The sequence below is a fragment of the Alosa sapidissima genome, chromosome 1, assembly GCF_018492685.1.
Source record: "Alosa sapidissima isolate fAloSap1 chromosome 1, fAloSap1.pri, whole genome shotgun sequence".
Classification (NCBI taxonomy): domain Eukaryota; kingdom Metazoa; phylum Chordata; class Actinopteri; order Clupeiformes; family Clupeidae; genus Alosa; species Alosa sapidissima.
The window spans coordinates 19,673,666-19,696,049 of NC_055957.1; the positions used below are offsets into that span (position 1 = coordinate 19,673,666).

At 46.6% G+C, this 22,384-nt stretch overlaps 1 protein-coding gene across 7 annotated transcripts in view; it reads left to right on the top strand.

Moving 5' to 3' along the window:
- Nucleotides 1–312: 312 nt before the first annotated feature.
- The window catches only part of gab1 (GRB2-associated binding protein 1), a 64,803-nt gene continuing 42,731 nt past the window's right edge, over nucleotides 313–22,384 (top strand). For 2 of the 7 annotated variants that reach the window (XM_042058435.1, XM_042058463.1), the window contains exons 1-2: nucleotides 313–826; nucleotides 924–1,051. In XM_042058435.1, the coding sequence (XP_041914369.1) occupies nucleotides 980–1,051 (72 nt within the window). In that variant the 5' untranslated portion in view covers nucleotides 313–826; nucleotides 924–979. The remainder of the gene's footprint in view (nucleotides 827–923; nucleotides 1,052–22,384) is intronic. The other 5 variants (XM_042058408.1, XM_042058444.1, XM_042058453.1 and 2 more) reach the window with 3 other exon arrangements.

Sequence of the window (22,384 nt, forward strand, 5' to 3'; positions counted from 1 at the left end):
CATATGACAGTTAATATTTTAAGATTTCAGATTTTTATTTAATCAGTTTTGAGAAAATGGATATAATGTCAAAAAGTCGGAGAGCACGCATTATACTTCTATACTTCTAATAGGCCGGTGGCCTAATGTAAATACTATGTCCGAGATCGAGCTGTCTAAACACTCTGTAAGCACTGATTTATTGCGCACCGACTAGCACCAAACAGCCCTTGCGTAATGGAGAATTGTGCTGAGTAACGTTAAGTTTGAAGACTACATTTCCCATAATGTGTAACGCCCCTTGTTTTTTTCTTGCACGCCACCTTCTCCCTGCCTCCATGGTCTGAAGGAGGCTGAGTTTAGGGAAAGTATCGACGTTCCCGCTTGTCAATCACAAGGAACCGAGGGGAGCGAAACTGGGAGGAAGGCCGGCGAAACAAGTATTTTTTGAGCAACTCTAATGTACAGCTTGTGCATCGATAATGGGAGTCAAGGTTGGAGAGAATTGCCATCCTGTTTCGGGAGGAAAGATTGATTCGACTTACAAATAAATCAGATAAAACCTTCTAAGTGCACGTCGAACTTGGCGAGTGTCAATCGCAGCTGAATGTAGCTGTGGTTCCTGTCTTGAAAACGAAAACGGGGGTTGTTCCTCCAGGGTAAGTGTTTACATACCAGTGTAAACACTTTTGTCGGAATATTTCAGGACAGTATAGCTGTTAGGTGTTCAACTTTTGGCACATTTTCCTACTCGACTAGGGGACTCGAGGGGAGTTTGTGCCCTCAAGTGTCGCTGTTGGGAACCACTCATACAGAGTGGACCGCCGTGTGAGAGAGAGGAGTGACGGTATTTATCGCTGTTGCATTTGTTACATTTGAGCCAAACGTAACATTGTTACTCTTCCATCTATATAATATAACTCGCTCGTGGCTCTCATTCACAGGTTCGCGTCTGAAACTTGCACCACAAACCTCTCCACGGCGCAAAACGAGGGAGAAGATGAGTGGGGGAGATGTGGTGCATTCGGGGTGGTTGAGAAAGTCTCCACCAGAGAAAAAGTTGAGACGTTATGTAAGTAATGCTTTATTAAAATCGAATATATAACAATTACTGTAACCGCCGAGACTAACCACACATTTATGCAAATGCTATCTACTTTCGAATACCCGTCATCTGATATAGGCTGCTATTGGCAGTGTAGCCGACAGGCTAGCTGTGGTATATGCTGACAACTACACAATTGTAGTTAGCAAAGCAGCGTTGTTTCAGGGACAAAGGTGGGAGCTAAAAATTGTGGACTTTGACAATATCTCCACTGAGTATTGCTCTTGAGTTTCATACAAATTCCTGGTATTGTTGTGTTCTATTCCTACGGTCCTAAAATTGCACGCCACGCATTCCACTGAGAGGGGGACACTAAAAAAGGCTTGTTTGTGTAGTCATGGTTAGTTTCATTCTACACGACACGCCTCCACATATTCATGTGAAAAAAGAAACTACCCAAGCAAACTATTTCCTATATAGAGCTTTGGTTTTTGAGAGTTTATCTACTTGTCGACTCGTTGTGTTTTTGGCTTATAGACTTTTACACTGGTTTTAGTTGGACTCTGCGGCGCCAAGGAATGCGGCCATTGCTAGCCCACCTTTTCCTTTGATGGAATGCGCCTAGTGTTTTGTCGTTTTGTCCTGCGCAGAGGGCTACAGCAACAGTTATTCGAAACCTGTGTTTGTTGATGCAAAAGCTGCAAAAACGGGTCAGCTTATTTACCTTTAAATTAAACCTCCAATGTGACTCTGTTATTGACCTGAGGCCACAGGGAAAGTGTTGTCTCTGAACACGAATGGTGCTACTGTAAATAAAGGCAACACACTTTAGGTGCTGTCAGGGGTTCAGTTTTATGTATTTTCCCACACCAGAGGTTCACTATTCTACCATGCCACTTCCAGAGGATTGTGGCTTTCAGTTGTTCTTTGTGACTGTCAGTAGTTTTTGCTATTCCTGGACTTGTATTTTCTGAGATGTGGTAGCCTAGGTATCCCCATCGGTTGCCAATCTTACTTCATCTGATTCCAGCACATCTATGGTACCTGGTCTTCTGTAACTATATTGCAGAGTTGACAACCTTGTTATAATGAAATTACCACCTGCTCAATAATTCATGTTGCAACCTAATACAATCTAAACCTGACCGGTTTTCATCATCCCCATTCTGTTTACATTATAACTTGTGCAGTCTCAACAGGTTAACTAGAATATGCTTGAAATGTTGACAATTCTGCACTCTGCACAGGGATTTTGAACCTTGATATAAAAATTTATATGGCTTAGGATACGTCAAGCACTGTCTACCGCCACATTAAAATCAATACAATGCAGTTTCGGCCAGAAATAGAAAACTGTATTTCTGAAAACTGAGGTGTCATGGAGACACCCATTGTTGGCTGGAGGATATCGTGGATAACAAAACGCTCCTCTGGACCACTTGTATTAGCCAGAGGAAGCCTCAGTGAGGGGGCATGTTTTCACAAGTACTCAAGTTCTCTGTCTTTGGCATGCTCTCTCTCTTTTTTTTTTCTCTCTCTCTCTCTCTCTCTCTCTCTCTCTCTCTCTCTCTCTCTCACACACACACTTCTTTCTCTCTCTCTCTCTCTCTTTCTTTCTTTCTTTCTTTCTTTCTTTCTTTCTTTCTTTCTTTCGTTCATATACAAACACACACATACTCATACATGATTATTGAGGAAATGTCTTTCCCTCTTTCACTCCATCCCTCAATCTTTCTATTTCTCTGTCCTCTATTGTGATGCAGAAACAACTAGTGCCTGCCAAGAGAAGTGCTTGGTTCCTCATTTGAATTTGGTTGCGTTAGGAAAACAAGTTAAAAAAAGCCTTTTGGAGTTCATTGTTGTCTTTGTGGTTTAGGAACAGGAGGTTTCTGGGAAAGCTGGTGACTGAGTTAGCACATGCATCTGTGTCACACTCACACACACGCACACACACTTGGTCACGTTAGCGATGCACACAAATACACATGTGTATTCACGTCACATGAGGACTGAGACCAAAGTTCTTTCCGTTTCCCACTCACTGCTCAGCCCTCAGGTCTAATTGATATTAAGCTGTAAATCCAGTGTGCTGGTCCGACATGACAAGAGGTGGAACTTTGCTTCTGCGCTCACGAATAAGCAGGTACCTCAAACCTTCTCTTGATTGGACTTTCAAAGGAATTGCACATTATATTGGAAGTCGAGGCTTAGTTGATTCCTGTCCTGTTATGTAAATGTAAATCAGGTTTCTTGGGCGAAGTTTACTTGCGTATACAAGGAATTTGGTCTCTGCATTTATCCCATCCGTGAATTAGTGAACACACAGAGCACACAGTGAATACACAGTGAGGTGAAGCACACACTAACCCGGAGCAGTGAGCTGCCTTGCTATTGCGGCGCTCGGGTGTAGCAGTGAGGGGTGAGGTGCCTTGCTCAAGGGCACTTCAGCCGTTCCTACTGGTCAGGGATCGAACCGGCAACCCTTCGGTTCCAAGCCCAGTAGCCCACGACTGCCCCACTGATTCTCTTTCTCTATGCATTTTTTTGTCCCAAAGCTCTGATTTTGTCTGTCTTCTGTGGAGTGGTGTAGGAGTAGATGTGGAAGGGGATATGCATAGATTGACATTCGCATGCACACACTCGCATTGACTGTCCCATCCCTCCCATCCTGTAGCTTATGCACAAACACATACAAACACCTGTCCTCATCAGTAGCAGCAACAGCAGCAGAATAGTCACCTGTACACACACACACACACACACACACACACACACTCCTTATTGTACTCCCTATGAGTGATGTGGTGTTCCTAAAGTTCAGATGGCCTCCTCTCCGTGTCTATCCATATGTGTGTGTTTGTGGCCATTTGAGCGAGTGAAGAATGTGCTTACACAACATTAGTGCTGCTTTATTCACACTGGTGCAGCATGCGGACCCAGCAGTGAGAGGAACGGTAGGCAGGGCCAGTACAATAGACTTGCTTTGCCAAATCAAAGAGCACGGTCTGCCCATTCACAGTGACACTTCAGTTATGCCCATACCCTCACCCAAGCAGTTTCTCTGCTTTTAATTGGTAGTGGCATTTGTGTCTTTGGGCACTTATTGCAAATTGTTAGAGCAAGATTGTCAAGGTTGTGTGTTTGTGCGAGTGAGAGAGAGAGAGAGAGATGGTGAGTGAGTGTGTGGATTGCAGTGTGTGCATTTCTGATTTCAATTGTAGCATTGTGCATTGCTGTATTGGAGCAAAATGAAGAATCTAAATAAAAGGAATGCAGAAAGTCAGTGGATGAGAAATCCAAGAGCAGACAGGAGGGACGGATAGAGATAGCTTACAAAGGCAGACAGAAGGAACACACACACACACACATACACACACACACTTTGTACAGTCTCGTGAAGCAGTCAGTCTGCCGTGGTGAAGGCCAAGAGCACACAAGCATAGCAGCAGCTATGGTGCTTTTCACTTCCAGGGTTCACTCACTCATTCACACACTCACACACTCTCTCACTCTCTCACTCACTCGCTCACACACACAGCTATGGTGGTTTTCAGGTGCTTTTCACTTCCAGGGTTCACTCACTCACACACTCTCTCACACACACAGCTTTTCGCTGCAACATTTTAAGCCCCTCCTCCCTCTGTGCGTCCCAATCCATCTGTACCCAATAGCATGGTGGCCTAGGCCTTTCCCATAGTTTAGAGTGGAGGCCCCAAACCTTCAGCTTCCCTGTTGGCTGAAGGTTTGATTGACAACACATGTGCCAGCCCAGGTACTGTCAGTGCATTAGCTTCACGGAGATTTGTTTATGAGAGCTCATGGTTGTACAGGGCAACATGTCTGCCTTGCATCAAATTTGAAAGCAATAAACATTCGAATGTTTTGTAAAACATTCAAATACACATGTGGAATGAATGAGCACAACCCTGTTAATATGAACTCTAGTGATAATAGTAGATTATTAAGTAGCAAAGTTGCCAACTCAGCATCACAAGGGATTGCTCACCTCCGCTTCCCCTTTTGAGCCCCCATTTTGGAAGGAGACTAATACCCACAAATGCACATCAGTGAGATGAGTGTGTATCTGGCGGTCTGAGAAGTGTGTTCCTCTTTCCTACATTGACTAGACACTCCGTGCCTTATTCATTGTCTGATTTATGGTTTTAGCAGGCAGTGATTGTTTTTTTCTTTCTTGAAATGTTAATGTTTTGTAATGTATTGGATTTTCGGAGCACTCCTCAAACACAACTGAGAGACTCAAAAGCCTCTGTACAGTAATAGCTGGCAGTGTGGAGTTAATTATTTAGTGTAGTTGTGATTGCCTTAGTTGATTAGGTGTCCTATCTGCTGGAGGATGAAGGAGACATGGGCCCTGGCTCGTTTCAGTTCCTCATACTAGGAAGTGGAGGGTTGGGTTGGGCTGGGCTCCCTGGTTTTCCCAGGCAGAGCTGCTTCCAGCTCGGCCAAGGGGAGAGAGTGGAGCAGGAGGGGGTTGGCCCTGAACCACACGAACCCTTATGCTCCCAGCCTCTCTGTCTCCTGTCTTTCTTTCTGTCTCTCTTTTCTCTCAATCTCTCTAGCTGTCCATCAGGGTTGTGCAAAATTCGAATTGCAATTCTGCTTCCTGTTTGATACCTCAATTGAAATGCAAGTGAAATTCAAGAATTGAATTGGAATTTAAGAGCCAGTTTCAATTTAATTCTGGAATTTTGCACAACCCATACATCTATATGCCCATCGTTTTCTTTATTCTTGTCACATCTCTCTTGATATTTCTTTTTTTCTCTTATTTCTTTCTTTTGAAGTTCTGTCTGTGCCTCTTTCTGTCTGTCGTCTTTAGTAGGGCAAGGGGTATGGTGACCGCACATCCCAGTCTGCTCATAATCAACACAGAAAACATCCGTCTCTCTCTCTCTCACTCTCTCACTCACCCCCTCACTCTCGGCTCTCTAAGTATGTCTCTTTCTCTCTCTCTCGCTCTCTCTCTCTCTCCTATGATGTTCTGTCTATCCTATATGCACAGATTTCACTAAGCCCTGATTTGTGTGAGTGTGTGTGTGTGTGTGTGTGTGTGTTTGAGTGTGTTTGAGTGTATCGAATGGGTTGCGTAAATGTGTTTCCTTTGTGCGTGTGTGTATGAAAGTCCAAGTGAACACCTAGTGAACCATTTGTGTATATGCACGTAGTATGAAATTAATGAACTCTTCAAATGGGCCAACTCAATAGAACAGTGGTTAATTATGCACGGCTCTGCTCTGTTGTGTATGTATGATGTGTGCGTTATTAAAGGCGTGGTGTGTGGGCAGTGCTCCGTTCATTAAATCTGCTTAGCCAGTGGAACGGCCGTAGGCTTGATGGCGTGGTCCACCTCACCTCCCGTTCACCCTGGTGGTGGCCTTAGCCTCTGCACAAACAAACAAACAAGGGAAAAATAAGAAACAGACAACAATCCTGGAGAACAAGCAAGCTTTTGTGTCTTGATGATCGGCTTACTAAGCTGCCTGTGCTTTTGGCACTTATTAATGCACACGTTTCATTTTTCCACTTAAAATACTCTGTATCCCTTCTTCTCTCACTCTGATCCTTCTCTCCGACGAGGTTGCGCCGTCGGCAATGCTCTGGCCTGCAAATGGGTGGCCACGGCGCTGTAATCAATTATTAACAATCTATTACAAATAAGAGAAAAAAAACTTGCAGTGATCATGAAAAATTCATGCTGGTCCCACTCTCCAGTGGTTGTCTTAAGCGCCCTTTGTCTGAGGTGAACCTGATAGGGTCCGTGTCGTGCCCTCGTGCATAGGCAGTCTGGAAAAGATACACAAATATGTTGGTGTGTGTGCGCTAGTGTATGTGAGTCACACAGAGTGAGTCATTGGTCTCTTCATCATGCTTCAGCATTTCATCTTTCACCCCCCCCCCCCCCCCCCTCACACACACAAACATTAATATAGTGTGCTCTAGTAATGCAGAAAATGGTTCTAAACTCCCTCAACTCACTAACTTGGGCACCAGATTATATTGTCCAGCCCCACAGGTGTGGGGTCGTCCAGGTTCTTGTGCCTGCTACCATACAAGGGGTATCATTTTTTGGCAGGTGACCCTGTTTTTGATGTCGCAAAACGTTGACGACCCCAATCATTCACAACATGTTGTGAGAGTGCGCATCTCTGCTGTAACATCCAGTCGAGAGCGGTACTTTGATTTTCACGCATGATTACATCAATCAAAGATCTCATGCGGGCTGTCTATGTTGATTTTTACTTAGCTAGATTGTAATGAAGGATCGATATTAGTATCATGATGTTTTTAATATATTTTTTTTATTTAATGTACTGGTCAATTTTAAGATGCCCAGCATTTGACTTTCAGAGGACCCTACATGGGGTCACGACCCCAAGGTTGGGAAACGATGGATTATATTGCTTGATAGCTGTGAAGTCTGTGGACTCAAAGTTTAACATTCCAGCTCAGTACAGCATGCAAACAATAGAATGTAGCTATGTTTTAAGATTATGGATCTCAGAAGTGTTTGAGTTTAATTGATGTGTTTGGCTAATGCTAATATAAACATGTTACAAGACCGTCACTCGGGGCAGTGGGCTTTTGGAAAAATGTGAAAAATATTATTTAAAGGTGCTCTAAATGATGCTCGGTAACGTCACTTCTGTTGACTTTTCAAACAAAACAGAGAGCTACTGTAGCTCGCTACTTCCTCCCCCTCCCTCCCGTGCAATTGAAACTCTCCTAAACGCGCATCTCATCTGTGATTTGCTGGAACAGTTTGTTATGTTTTTATGGCCTAGGTTTGCCCAGGTTGTTTTTGATCTCCACAGAGATCTCATTTTTTTACAGTGTATTTAGGACACAGACAGCTAGCGGTTGGTTAGGTGATGTTTGCAGTAACTGACATAAAATGTTTTAGTCTAAAAAAGACGAGTGGCATCGCTTAGAGCACCTTTAAGATGCCATTTGAGACCCGTTTTTGTGGACTAACTTTTCACTTCCACTTATGTGCTTGTTTACTCAGCACAGGATGTTGGTTGTGTTGAGTTGATGGGCTTGTTTTGGAAACTCAATCCCTGTCTGAAACAATAGCATAACCACAGTCCTAGCCTCCCAGGCCTTCCCAGCTTATTGGAGGCGAGAGAGGCTTGGCGTGCTCCTGACATTTTTCAAGGCATCATGTGAATGCTCATGATCACCAGGGAGACGGTAGAGCGGAGACAAGCTCAGGTGGTTTCCAGTGACTGCTCACTCAGTGTCCATCTGTTGCTGTCCATTCCTTGCTCATCCTCTTCCCAATGCATGACTCTTCCCCTCACACTAAGCCTTTTATTGGCTTTTATCTCTCACCCTCCCTCCGTGGTCTTCCTGATGTGGTCATCCTACTCCAGCCCTCACTCTTTCTATCTCTCATCGGCCTTCTGTTCCTCTTGTTTTTTTTCTCTCTTCTCTATCCCTCTTTGTCTGAGCCTGTCTCCGTGGCTCACTTCCTGTTTGTCCCTGCACCCCCTTTCAAATCCAGAGGTGTAAAAGTCCAGTATCAGAGAGTAAAAATCCTGCCATTTGTTCCAACCATTCACTAAACCAGCTGATTTATATTTAGCACAACTCCTCAGCCAGTTAGATTGGCTAATCAGTGAAATCATCTATGTTAAGTGCACAGGTACAGCCAATACATGGCAGAACCTTTCCTTTCTGAAGCTGGCCTTTTACAACTCTGCCCAAATCCTGCCCGTCTGTCTGTCTGCCTGTTTGTCTGTGGGCCTGTCTGGGCCCCACTGTCTCTGCATTGATGTTCCCACAAAGTGTCTGGAGAGTGATGTGAGTTGTCTCTCGCCTGATTTAGTTTTACTAGAGCTATGGTGTGTGTTCAGGATTACAGTGGTGGGAATGAGGGCCTGTATTAGGGCAGGTTTCTCTTTCTGTCTCGGCATGCATGGATGCTGTTATGTCTGGGCACCCATCATGCTGTAATAGCTTCTCATTCAGACTCATTTTCTTCTCTCTCTCTCTCTCGGTCTCTGTCTTGTTTATTTTTCTTATTGCGGCTGTATAAATGTTGCCCTTGTTTGGCACTCGGTGCACATACACAGAATTGGATTATGTCTTGATCATTATGGAGAAACTTCATGGCACAGTGTAGTTCTCTCCCCTCACATTTTGAAAGGACACTTTTCTCCCCTCACTTTGAAAGGACATCTTTACCTTCAACTCTGGCACAAGGCCTGCAATTACTATACCATGTCTGCATGTGGCCTTTGGGTCGCTGTGGATTGCAGCATTGAACTGCTTTGGACATACTGTAGGACATAACAGAGAGGGTTAAAGTGGAGTAATCAAGGATCTTTGGACATAACCTCTCTTTCTCTCTCTGGCACACACATGCACATTGCACAAGCACATGTGTTTTCGCACAAGGGTACCAGCTCATGGTGTGTCCAGTCACTTCCCAGTTTTCCCTATTTGCAGGCCTCACTATGGTCACATGGGTCCAATGTCACCGTTTGGACGTCTGCTGGGGTTCTGGCAGAGATGACAACAGCTGTCTATTAATACCTCTGCCTCTGTGGGCCAGTCACCTCAGGACCCTCTCAACCACTCCTCTGGCCACTGCGTGCGTGCGTGCGTGCGTGCGTGCGTGCCTTTGTTTGGCCTTTGAGAGGTTCCACAGATTCTGAAAACCACTATAGGGATGAGCACAAGGCAAAGATTCTTCCATTTGTGATGACTTGATCTCACTGTGTGAGATGCATCTATATACTGTACATGTATGATGTGGTTTAAAGACATGTCCTGGTTATGCCCCCTACTGCTTCTTCCGGAAAATGCACCCACTTCATGTCTCTGCACCAGCTGTGTAAAACAAGTTGAAGGCATGACATTTTCCATGACGCAAGATAATCTATTTTCGTCAAGAACAGAGGACCGCTGCTTGACTATGAGTATTTGTGTGTGTAAAGGTGCCACTCTAGTCTGAACACAGAGGAGGCACGACTAGCTGTGATGAACCCCTCCGTGTATGTATGTCTGACTCATCTAAAACTTCCCCGTAGCGTCCCCATAACACCCTCCCAATGGCCTGGGTGTGATTCTATATGGGGGTGATGCATTAGAGAGGTATTCGTGAGGCCTGCTGAGCTATGTGAGGAATGTGGAGTGCACAGAAGCGCCGTGTGGATTACCCGCTTCAGCCACAACTCCGCCACAGACAGCAGCCGCGGCCTTGCATGGAGTGCACATCCACAGGCACCCAAAACCACCACCGCACCAGGCAACCTCACAACCCCTCACAACCTATTCCTTGGTTTCTTCCCTCCTCCTTTCAAGTCCCTGTGTGTGTCTATGTGTGTCTGTGTGTGTGTGTGTGTGTGTGTGTGTGTGTATCTGTGTGTGTGAAACACAGCTGACGATAGTGGGCCGCAGGTCCTGGAGGAGGAGAGCTCTTCTGGGTCAAGGAAAAGGATCCTGATGTCTGTAAGGCTTCAGATGGCTAGTAAACAAAAAATAGGGAGAATCTTGTGTATTTGGAAAAAAAACTCTTGCTATCCAGAATTGAGGCAGTTAAATTAATCTTCATGGTGCTTCTGAATTCACTAGAAAAGCATGGTGTTGAAGGGGCCCACAGGCATTTGGCCTAAAGACGCTGCAATAAATAAATAAATACATGCAGGCAAGGTTGTCAGGTTTGGAGATATAAACTTTGATATCAGTGTTCATGTGGAGCCGCAAACATTAGGGGCTGCTGAGATTCCGTGTACTGTGGGAGAAGCAGACGTGCACACACACACACACACACACACACACACACTCGTTCCCAGCATGCTCTTGGCAGGCGGCAGCGGGAAGGAATGCAGGCCTGACTGAGGCCCCTCTCCACCCTTTCCCCCAACCCCCTCCATCCCTCCCTCATCCTTTGTTTCTCTCTCCCTCTGTCCCTCTCGTGATCTGTTTTCTCTCTCTCTCCCTCCCTCTCCATCTCTGCCTTTTCCTCTGTCCTCCTCCCTCTCTCTCTCTCTCTCTCTCTCTCTCTCTCTCTCTCTCTCTCTGGTGCTGTGAGAGGCGTGGCTGTGCTACATGGCGCCGGTCAGAGGCTCGGCTCAGCTCGGCGGCCTCTTCCTGCTCTCCCCTCCGACTCCTCCGCTGCTGCTGCTGCTCCTGCTGCTGATGGCTACCAGATGGCTGGAGGGAAAGAGGGGCCGAGGCAGAGGACTCCCACCGACTCCCACAGAGCTCTCCCCGTCTCCCTCTCTCCCTCCCTCTCTCTCTCCCCGTCTCCCTCTCTCTCTCCCTCTCTCTCTCTCTCTCTCTCTCTCCCTCTCCCTCTCTCTCTCTCTCCCTCCCTCTCTCTCTCTCCCTCTCCCCGTCTCCCTCTCTCTTTCTCTCTCTCTCTCTCTCTCTCTCTCCCTCCCTCCCTCTCTCTCCCTCCCTCTCTCTCTCTCTCCCTCTCCCTGTCTCCCTCTCTCCCTCCCTCTCCCTGTCTCCCTCTCTCTCTCCCTCTCCCTGTCTCCCTCTCTCTCTCCCTCTCTTTCTCTCTTTCTCTCCCTCTCTCTCCCCGTCTCCCTCTCTCTCTCTCTCCCTCTCTCTCTCCCTCTCCCCGTCTCCCTCTCTCTCTCCCTCTCCCCGTCTCCCTCTCTCCCAGCCCCCTCCACCTCCTCCATTCCCCTCCCTCAGGACCTCACAGGCTGTGCCCTCGCTCCCCTCTTCCTCTCTTACATAACCTCTCTCTCCATCTCTGCCCCACTCTGTCACTCTCCCGGTCTTCTTCTCCCGTCCCTCTTCTCAGCGACAGCGTGCCACTCTTTGGCCTTGCTGTTGTCTCGTCTGTCCATGCATGGCTCTTCGTGCTCATTGTCTTCCTTTTCCCTCGTCCCAGTCGCTTCCTCTCTCCTCTTCATTGCAGCCTTTGTGTCCCCCCTCTCTCTGTTCTTCAGGCTCTCTCATGTCTGAATTTCTCTTTGCTTTTTGACTGCCCCCCCCCCCCCCCCCACTATCTCTAACAGCATGTGTTGTAGAAAGATCAAGGGGTTGTGAGACCACATAGGATACAGACATATGACTGCCAGCTCTTTATTTATAAGCCTAGGGAGTTTATTTATTAGTAATATGCATGTTTTTATCTCTAACCATTTCTATAAATCAACAACTGACTTGCTTTTAGTGATCTTGGAAGAAGGAATGCAAGCAAAAACAAACAAACAAACAAAGATGGTAAAACCCCATCATTTCTTGTGATTCCTTACACTGCCAGGTCTTTAAGGATGTTGTTTTAATAAGTGGCCTTAACCATCTGTAGCCTCATTTACATGGACAGTTTTTTGTCATTCCAATTAAACTATTCCGATCAGGTGGTTAAGTGCTATAGAATCTTTGATTGGAATAGGCATTGCTGCTTTGCTCTTGCTTTTTTTAATTTTTTTTTATATATGCCTTTAATGATCGTGACAGTGGAGTGTAACAGGAAGCGAATGGGAGAGAGAGCAGGGGAGGGATCCGGAAAGGACCACGGGGCGGGAATTGAACCCGGGTCGCCGGCGTATGGTGCAGGTGCCCCAGCCAGTTGCGCCACAGCTGGGGCCTTGCTTTTGCTTTTGCTTGAAAACAAGCAACCCAATTAACCGTATACCTGGCTGTTCAACCAGAATGAGAATGGAATACACCACCCCTTTCATTCCAATTAAAATTCTAATCGGAATGGCAGATTTATTCTAACCAAGGTGTTTATATGTGTTTTGAGATTGGTTTTGAGCCAGATTGGTGTTGGGTGCATGTCATAAATCTGATGGATGTGCCTAGTGGATGGTATTTGTGTGTATCTCTCCAACCAAGTGAAGTGAAGTGAACATTGAAAGCCCCTGCCTCTACCCCGTGTGTGCATGCGTGCGTGCGTGATGGGGAGAAAGAGAGCGTGTGATGGGGAGCCTGTGAGGGTGTCGGTAGAAGCAGGCGGGATGTTGCCGTACCTCACTGCAGCGTATTAACCACTGTCAACCCCCAGCGCCATGCCAAACTTTAATACTCCACTGTCACTGATTTATGGCCATCTTAATTCACTGAGAGCAAAATAAACTCGCTCACCCCAGACGACACACATAAACATGCCCACATGGCGCACTCTCTCTCCACACACACACACACTCTACTCGTATACACACACTACACACACATACACAAACTCCACCCCATTTCCTGATGCGGGTTATGAGAGTTGTGGGGTCTGTGTGTGAAACTTTGTGCATGTGCTTGTCTATTTATGTACCACGAGGTGTTTATATACGTTGTGCTTTGACTTGTGTGCGTCTGTTTTACTTGGTGCACCTGGTTTGTATGTATGTACGTATATCATGCCTGTTATTGTGTTGTGTGTGTGAGTGTGGTTGCATGTCTGTTTGCGTGTAGATTTTTACGACTGACCAAAATGCCCGGCTAGCATATGTGCTCACTGTGGGCGCGTGTCACCTGTCGTGGTGCACACATGTAAACAACACTTGCTGGTGAAAGGCAGGCATGCGATCGCTCTGCCGTCGGCTCTCACCGCCCTGCCTACAGCAGTCCTGCACCACCCAGCCTATTTTTGAGACTTCTTAGTCCAATCTGTGTCCTCGTTTAGAGATCGAGGGTGGAGTGTGTCTCCTGCTGAAGTATAGCCCTCCCATGTATTACAATAGCTTCTCTAAGTGAGTTTTATGTTTCCGTTTTAGTCGTCTGCAAGGGATTTGCTCTCGGGTGTTGCTCCAGTGCTGTATTTTGGGCCTCACTGCTCCCTGGTGCCATGACTCTGTGGTCACTCTGGAGAAACACGTTGTCCAGGTTGCGTTCTGGCTGTGACTCTCTGCCTATGTCATATTGGGGTCATTTAGGGTTTTGACTGCCCCACAAACCTTAGGTGTGTTTGTATTGTTCCCGTGCTATTGTCCGCTCATGCTAGGCCTCAGTCCGCACCAGGGCTGCCCAGGGGCCTGCTTTGAAACTAGATCACATCTGGGGGGGGGGGGGCGGACTCTGCTCTCTGTTGCTCTCCTTTGCTCCACGCAGTGTTTTCCAGCCTGCTCTGCGTTCTGGGCCCATGGCTGCTGCACTGGTACTCCTATAGGCTCAGACACACGCATGCGCTTACACACACACGCGCATACACACACACACACACACACACGCACACACACGCACGCGCATACACACACACACGCACACACGCGCGCATGCACATACATACACACACACACACACACACACACGCGCACGCACACACGCAGTGTTTTCCAGCCTGCTCTGTGTTCCTCTGAGGCCGGGCCCATGGCTGCTGCACTGTTACTCCTCTATAGGCTCAGTTCCACTCAACCTGCACAGGCTCTTCTTGGAACAGGGTTGAGGTGTTCCCAGGACACACACACACACACACACACACACACACACACACATGTGCATACACACACGCGCACACATGCGCATACGCACACACACACACACACACATGCACGTACATGCACACACACACACATGCGCATACGCACACGCACACACACACACACACACGTGCGCATACACGCACGCACGCACACACACACACACACACACACACACACACACAGCTCAGGTGGAATCCATCATGGCGGTGTGGCAGAGAGAGTAGTGGTGTGGGGGATGGGGAGGTCAGTTGGAGACAAGCTGTGAAATGCCGCGGCCTCCCTGCGTCATTTCTCAGGTTACTGTAAGCCTGCCTGGGTCCTGCTGCCCCCACATCTCCACCCACACCCTAGATCTGTGTGTAAGGGTGAGAGGGAAGGAGTGTGAGAGACAAGTGTGTGTGTGTGTGTGTGTGTGTGTGTGAGAAGGGAAGGCGGTTCTCAGTGACAGTCCTCTGTGAGACTCCAGTGGCCGTGGTCCCTGATTGCATTAAGAGGCTTCTACTGCTCAGCTCGATATCTCCAGGCTGGCCCCAAGCCAGGGAAGCGCTGCACTTGTGAGAGTGCGTGTGTGGAGGAAAGAGACAGAGGGAGGGAGTCATACACACACACACTCACTCTCACATACACACACACACACACACACACACACACACTCATTCCTAAAGTGTAGACCCTGCTGTGTGTGGAGGCTGCAGTTGGACGTGAAGAGTGGGCTCAGTTGGGCTCCCTCTCCTTGCCTCTGAGTGAAACACTCCGGAGCGCTTCCTCGACCTGGACCGCGCACTTTCCCCTCCACCAGGTTCACGTGGAACTCTCAGAAACTCCTTGCATGCTGGACTTCAGCTTTTTACATATTTGAACCAGATTCAAGGTTTGAATGCAACTTTTATTTTCTTCTTTTCTTTCGTTTCCGTAAGTCTATAAGAGTTTTCACGCATGCGTTTCTATGTATGTATGTGTGTGTGTGTGCTGTGTTGACACATATCATTTTAAAGAAAGTACTCTTTAAGTAAGTAAGTTTCCTTGAATTTCCCCTGGGGATCAATAAAGTATCTATCTATCTATCTATCTATCTCTTCAGAAAGGGCTGCTTTTCTCATGGACGGTTGTGTGAATGGAGCCTGGTCGGGAGATCATTGGTTGTCAGTAGGAGGTTTTATGGTCTGCAGGTGTGGGGTGCTGGCAGGTGCTCGATTTGCTGCGGCTCCCAAACCGTTGGCTTTCGGCTTCAGTATATCCACGCGGTGCCTTGGATGGCTCTTATCTCTATTGTGCCTATTTGTTTGGATTGAAGCTTGTAGTGTCACTTCTCTTGTATTGACTCGGTCATATTAACTAAGTCACATTGTCCCACGTGAGCAACAGCTCTAAGTAATCTATTTGGATCAAGATTATCTTGTCAGCAGGTAGGAAATGTTTATTTAGCTATATTCTGGCGCTAAATTTCTAAGTTCTGTGGAAATGTATTGACTGAGTAAATAAGGTGTGGACCGCAGTACACCTACGACAGGCTCTGTTTTGGTGAGGTAGACCTGTTGAATGGGACTGATCTCTGTGAGTAATGCTTGTGTCCACACACTACAGTGTGACTTCTTCAGTGGATCCACACATGCGATCATTCACACTGTCAAGTGCACGTAGAAAACACTGCAACAAGCAACTCACTTGTGGCAAAAACAAAAGTGATTCTTTTTTGCATTCTCAGTGTCCTAATGTTTCATTATACTTAACTTGACTACGGTTAGTAAGCATGAAACCTAGAGATGCATCGATATCTAGATTACAGACTCTGGCCAACTGAGCTGTGCTCTTACGAAAGAGGTTTCTTTACCATATGCCTCTCAAAGAACCCATACAATGTTACTTTTCCACTCAGAAGCTGAAGACTGCACCAAAGCTGGAGAAGGGTTCTATGCATAATCTGAGCTGTTTGATGTAGAATACAAGCTCTAAATAGGACCTTGAGGCACTCCAAAGCTTCTGTTTTTAAAGTGTGTTTCTTAATTCAGAGGACAGCCAGACGGCGGGGCAGTCAGACAGAGGCGGGTTCCGAGCTCCGCTGGTGCGGGGCGCTATGACCGGCTGCTGCCCGGCTGGGATCAGCATGCCAAACCACACCGCGCCAGCCGCTAAAAAAGGCCAATTGTCTGGGCCTACAGCACTGCTGCCATCTTTGCTCTTTACTAGCCTGTGCCATCTCTCTCTCTTCACACACATGCACACACTCTGTCTGTCTCTCTTGTCATACAAGCATGCATACACACACACTCTCACTCTCTCTCTCTCTGTTTCTCCCACACATTCTCGGCTTTCCTCTGTGCTTTGCTTTACTGTCTCCTTTTCGCTCTCTGTCTCTCGTTCTCATTCCTATCATGTGAACAGCGGCTGCTCAGGCCAGAGGAATGTGTTGAATCTGAGCTACGCAGCTTTGGCGGAGGCATGTGACTTTGAGAGAAGGGGGGAGGGAGGGAGGGGGGGGGGGGGTTGGGCAAGCGAAGGGAATCGGGGAGGGATCAAGAGTGAGAGACAGATGTAGGAAAGAGCTGCTGTGTGAAGGAGTGAGATTGTAGGCCCGGCCTGAAGCAGGGACACAGGGCAGATTAGGGAGATAGTGAGTGAGAAAGGAGGAGAGGAGGAGAAGGGGAGGGGCGTGTAGAAGGGTACTATTGACTCATGCTGGCACTGTACACTGGTGACCTTCTGAGAGAGAGAGAGAGAGAGAGAGGGAGGTGCGAGGACTTTAGAGGAGAAGGAACGAGTGAGTGAGGGAGCGGTGCAGGGGAGGGCAGGAGCGGTGGGCGTCTGTCGGGGTGGTGGTGACGTCAGAGCGCTGTCTCGAGCAGGCGGCCTTTGTTTTCAAACACTTTCCATCCGGGTCACATGGTCAAGGCTGACTCCTCGTGTCTGGAACACAGAGAGGGCTATTGGAAGAAGGAGCAGACTTTTTTCTGTTTGTCTATATACTACATGAACACACACACATTAACCATTTATTTATGTCCACATGAAGAAAATGGTACAGGGACACAAATATTAAGGATGCAGTACAATACATACGCAAAATCACGCACCAGTGGCATGGAGCATGGTCTTCACAATATCACTTAACAAGCACAATATAATAATATTGTATAAGTAGCAACGTCTCCGCCATATGTGGCGGCTGCAAATAATAGCAGAGATGGCACAGTACTTTGCAAGCTGTTTAGCCTCTTTTTAGCCATCCCAAGTTGTTGCAGCCCTCTTACTACCAATCTGTGTATGTGTCCTAGGCTACCAAATATGAAAACGAGTAGTCTGTGTTTTTCAAATATGAAAACGAGTTTGTGTTTACCCTCACCACGTCTCGCAGTCGCACCATGAATGCGTGTTTAGAAGCGCCACATTGAAAAGGGTCCCGTCTGAAACAGTGTCGTGCGTCACAGCGTTCCTAAAAGTTGGCGGTATATTAAAAATTAATATCATAATGAAAATATACACCAGTATACGGTGTGAACCGGTATACTGCCCAGCACTAGTACCTCCACAATGTACAGCTCACTGGACTCCTCATTGATGATAAGTAAGGGATAATGTATAGAACGCCGGTCATTATTGGGAAAATAAGTCCCGACAGGTCGAACCGGACCCCGACGCGCAGCGGAGAAATAGAACCACAAAGCCCATTTTCCTTGACAGTGGTCTGTTATACTTAGTAACGTTCTGTTATTGAGAATTAGCAGACCACCGAACGTTGGGAAGGCCCATTCAAGGGAATGGAACATTCTGCAGCATTATGAAGAGCCGTGTAATAACATCTGGTGTATTGGCAACCAGGTGTAAGAAAGTACTAGGGTTACTATTGCTGAAACATGGATGGTTTTACCTGAGAATGTTTGTAGCCTACATTCTTACTGAGGGTGGAAAATGGTTTGATATGTCTTTCACTATGAGGTCTACTATTCTGTCATGATGTGCTATGTACATTCCATGGCAGCCATATTTTGGACACACACATACACATATATATATATATATATATATATATATATATATATATATATATATATATATATATATATATATATATCACACACACACACACACACACACACACACACACACACACACACACACACACACACACACACACACACATACACATACGCACACGCACACACAGAAGACTCCGATGTGAGGTTAACTTTGTATCAGTTTGTATGATGTAGTGGAGCGATGCTACTGGTGTGTGGTAATGATCTGTAGCAGGAGATGGGGCTTTCATTTGTATGTGGACAGATGAAGCTGGTCTCCCTGAATTCAGCTAGAGCAAAGAGAGTTCTGCAGAGCTGGCACGGAAGTGATAAGTGCTGAACGACTGACCCCTACAACTACACATTTTCTGTTCTGTATGTTGGATTCCTTTTCAAATCTATTGAGACTAGTCTAACCTAATTCATGTATCTTTCTGCTCTTGCCTAAAGGGCTGTTTTAACATGGAATTCTTGGCTCTTCCGGTGAATTCCACATGCACAGATTCCGCACAAAACTAATGTGCTCTGGTCCATTTCATTATGTTCTTTCTGCATTGTTCAGCGTCTGTGTGGTCTGTTTGAATAATGATGGCATGAAACGCTATGAACTCCAGTCACTCTTGGTTTGTGTATTTTACGCAGAATAAACCACACGAAAACAAATCCAGTCCAATTGAATGTACTTCATGTAGGTTGTTGGATGCTAATACATTAGGAGTTTTTGGCTTGCAGGCTACAGATTCACCATGCCATGATAGCCCAACCTGTAACACACCAGCGGTGGTAGCATCGACTCAAGTTGTTTCTGCAAGCTCCCTGCAGTTGACATAAGCCTGTTTGGACTCCTACATTCAAGCTAATAGCTATTGATCAATGGCCTCCATTCCGCTTGGCTGACCACAATCCAATACAGGCTGCCTCATCCACGAGTCCGACAAGAAGGGAGCCGCTGGATGATTGAGAATGACTGTGCTACAAAACATTATGATTGTGTGTGTGTGTGTGTGTATGTTAGTGTGTGTGTCTATGTATGTGTCTTTTAATGCTAGGATGTCAGTCTACATAATGTGTTTTTATGTTTGTTCTCAAATCGCAGAGCACATTGTTTTTAGATATGTGTACTTTGTGTGTCTTGTTTTCATGTGGCTTTTTGCATGTTGTTTCACACATGCTCTTATCCAGTTCCAATGAGTGCAGTGATTTTTGCTTATTGATTGAGAGGTTCTCAGGCTCCCAGAGGAAATCAAACCCTTCCCCTTGGCTTTAGCTGTTCATCTCCTTGCCTTGTAAAAGCAGCACGAATTACAGAAACACTGTCACAACACAATTGACTAGATGTTGGTTGAATGCAAATCTTAACATTTTTATCTGTTAATATGCTTTCTTGAGTCATGAGTCTCCTGCTCTGCATTGCGCTCACTGATGCCAGTTGCCATGACCACGTTCTTCAGCAACTTTATCAAGGTTGTAGAAGAGTGTCTGTGTGTATGTTATAGACAGAGTGTTTGAGTGTATGCATAGGTATGTGTGAGAACTCAGAGAGGCTTCTGGAACAGGTCTAATTGAGTGCCTGTCACTTTAAGACGTTTGAGGGAACCCTTGCAATTGTAACACAGTTGAAAGGCTGCTGATGTGTGGATGCAATTCATAACGTTTTCTACATAGTTAAAAGTGGCAGCCGGCTACGAGAGGGGTGGGGCAAGGAAAGGCTGCGTGCGTAAAAAGCGCAGCTCAATGGCAATGCAAGGATTTGACCTTAAATTTAATTTAAATTAAATTAAACATAGAATATTAATCTGTGGCGGCCAATTTTTATTTCGTGGCATCCCGCCACACATTAGTCAATGTATGGGAAACACTGCAATGGTTGTGTGTGAGTGTGCATGGTTGTGTGTGTGTGTGCATGGTTATGTGTGAGTGTGCGTGTGCATGGTTGTGTGAGCGTGCATGGTTGTGTGTGAGTGTGCATGGTTGTGTGTGAGTGTGCATGGTCGTGTGGTTTCATGTGTCTAGCGAGATAAATAAGACTGAGTGTGTAATGCATCCTCATGGTTAGTGGACTGCTGTGAACTGCTGTGTGTTTCTGGATGGGAGCTTCTATGGGTCGTCCCTGTCCTCCACTCTCATGTATTTACGCCTGAATGAATCTCATGAGAGTCTGCAGCATGTGGGTGGGACCGTCTCATCCTTAGAGAGAGGGAGAGGAAACGCTGATGTCCCTAATCAGCTGCTTGATCTGGGTGAAGTGGAATCAGGTGCACTGTTGCTCAAGACGGGCAGCAGATGTGGATTGATCAAAGAGACTCCAGTGTGCATGGTTGCAGTCAAATATGGGTGGCGTTTCTGGCGGTTGCTCAGGTTATGTTAACTGGTCAGCTAGACTGTGATTGAGTGCAGTTGTGTGCTGAAACAGGGCTGGTCTAAGAGCTGGGCTTTCCCTGGCTAGTTGTCAGATTAAACACTCTCTCCTGTTCTGGGGTCAGCCATAAAGAGAACCTAGCAGGTAAATAATCAATACTGACGTGCAAGTCACCACCTGCTTTGAATTGTTGCTCTGATTCTTGTTGGTTCTGTTCGACAGCATTCCACATCTTTGAGGGCAGTTTAATAAGATCTGTAGCACTGAAAGCCCTGCCCAGTGGTATTAAATAATCCATATGGATGAAAAACTCAGATGAACCTATTAGACACTGGCTTCCTTTTAGTGAAGGAAGAGCCTCATCTAACCTCCTCCCAGCCCAACGGACTCGGCTTCCCATCCGCTTACGACACAGGAAGTCATGCTCCCTCTCCTGGGGCCCAGCCTGGGGCCTGGATTTCCTGTGTCCTGCTCGGGTGGTGCTGCTGGTTTAGGGGTGGAGGGTTGGATATGGGAGATACATATACAGGTTCAACACAGCCATGGAGTGGGAGGAGAGGGTGGGGCTAGAAGTGGTGTGTGTGTGTGTGTGTGTGTGTGTGTGTGTGTGTGTGTGTGTGTGTGTGTGTGTGTAGTGTAGCAAAACTGCATGGCTCCACCAACAAATCCATTCTGTGGTCGATTTGTAAGTGTGTGAGTGAGTTTGAAGTGAGAGGTCTTAAACCAGCATTTGCACAGAAGGTTTAAAATACCAACAAACTGACCTATGATCTGGATGGTTAATGATGCAAAGAGAATGTGTGTGTGTGTGGCTGAAAGAGGGAGGGATTGTGCGTCTTTCAATGAGCAACGAGTGAGTGTGTTCATGTGTGCATGTATGTGTGGCTTTAAAAACGAGAGAGAACTGGCTCCCTGTACCCCATTATCAGTCTCTTGGGTGGGATCCAGTGCTCCACATACACCCCACCCCACCTCCCAAAAGCACAAAACCCCCACCAGCCATGCGCTCAGCTCCATCTTGAATAACTATTTCAGAAATGTCAGACATGGTTCTGGGGGCAGGTTGCATAATGGCTGGCCTGGGAAGCATTCAGCCTTTCAGCAGCTGTTGGCCTTTCACTGTGGTCACTGCCTGAAATGTGAAGTTTCACACACACTAACACACACGCGACACACCACCACCACTAGATTCGCTCATATGCTCCTTCTTGTGTGATTTCAAACACTCCATGTCTGTTGCATACAGATTTCAGGAATGCTCACTCAAGCCCATATTTGTCATGTACATTGGTGCACTCCCTAATATGTACGTACTCACACAAATATGTAAGCACACTTTGCTTTGCATATAGCAATACATTATCCTGCAAACCTCCACACATAACTTAGAGAGATTCTTACACACACACACACATCTACACACACACACACACACACATCTACGCACTTACACACCCTCCGTGGTGATCTGTGACTGCGCAGGTTTGTTCTGGGCAGGTTCAGACAGGCCCAGCCCACACACGTTCTCTCTCTTTCTCAGCCATTCTCTTTCTCTCTTTCTCTTTCTCTCTCTCTGACACAC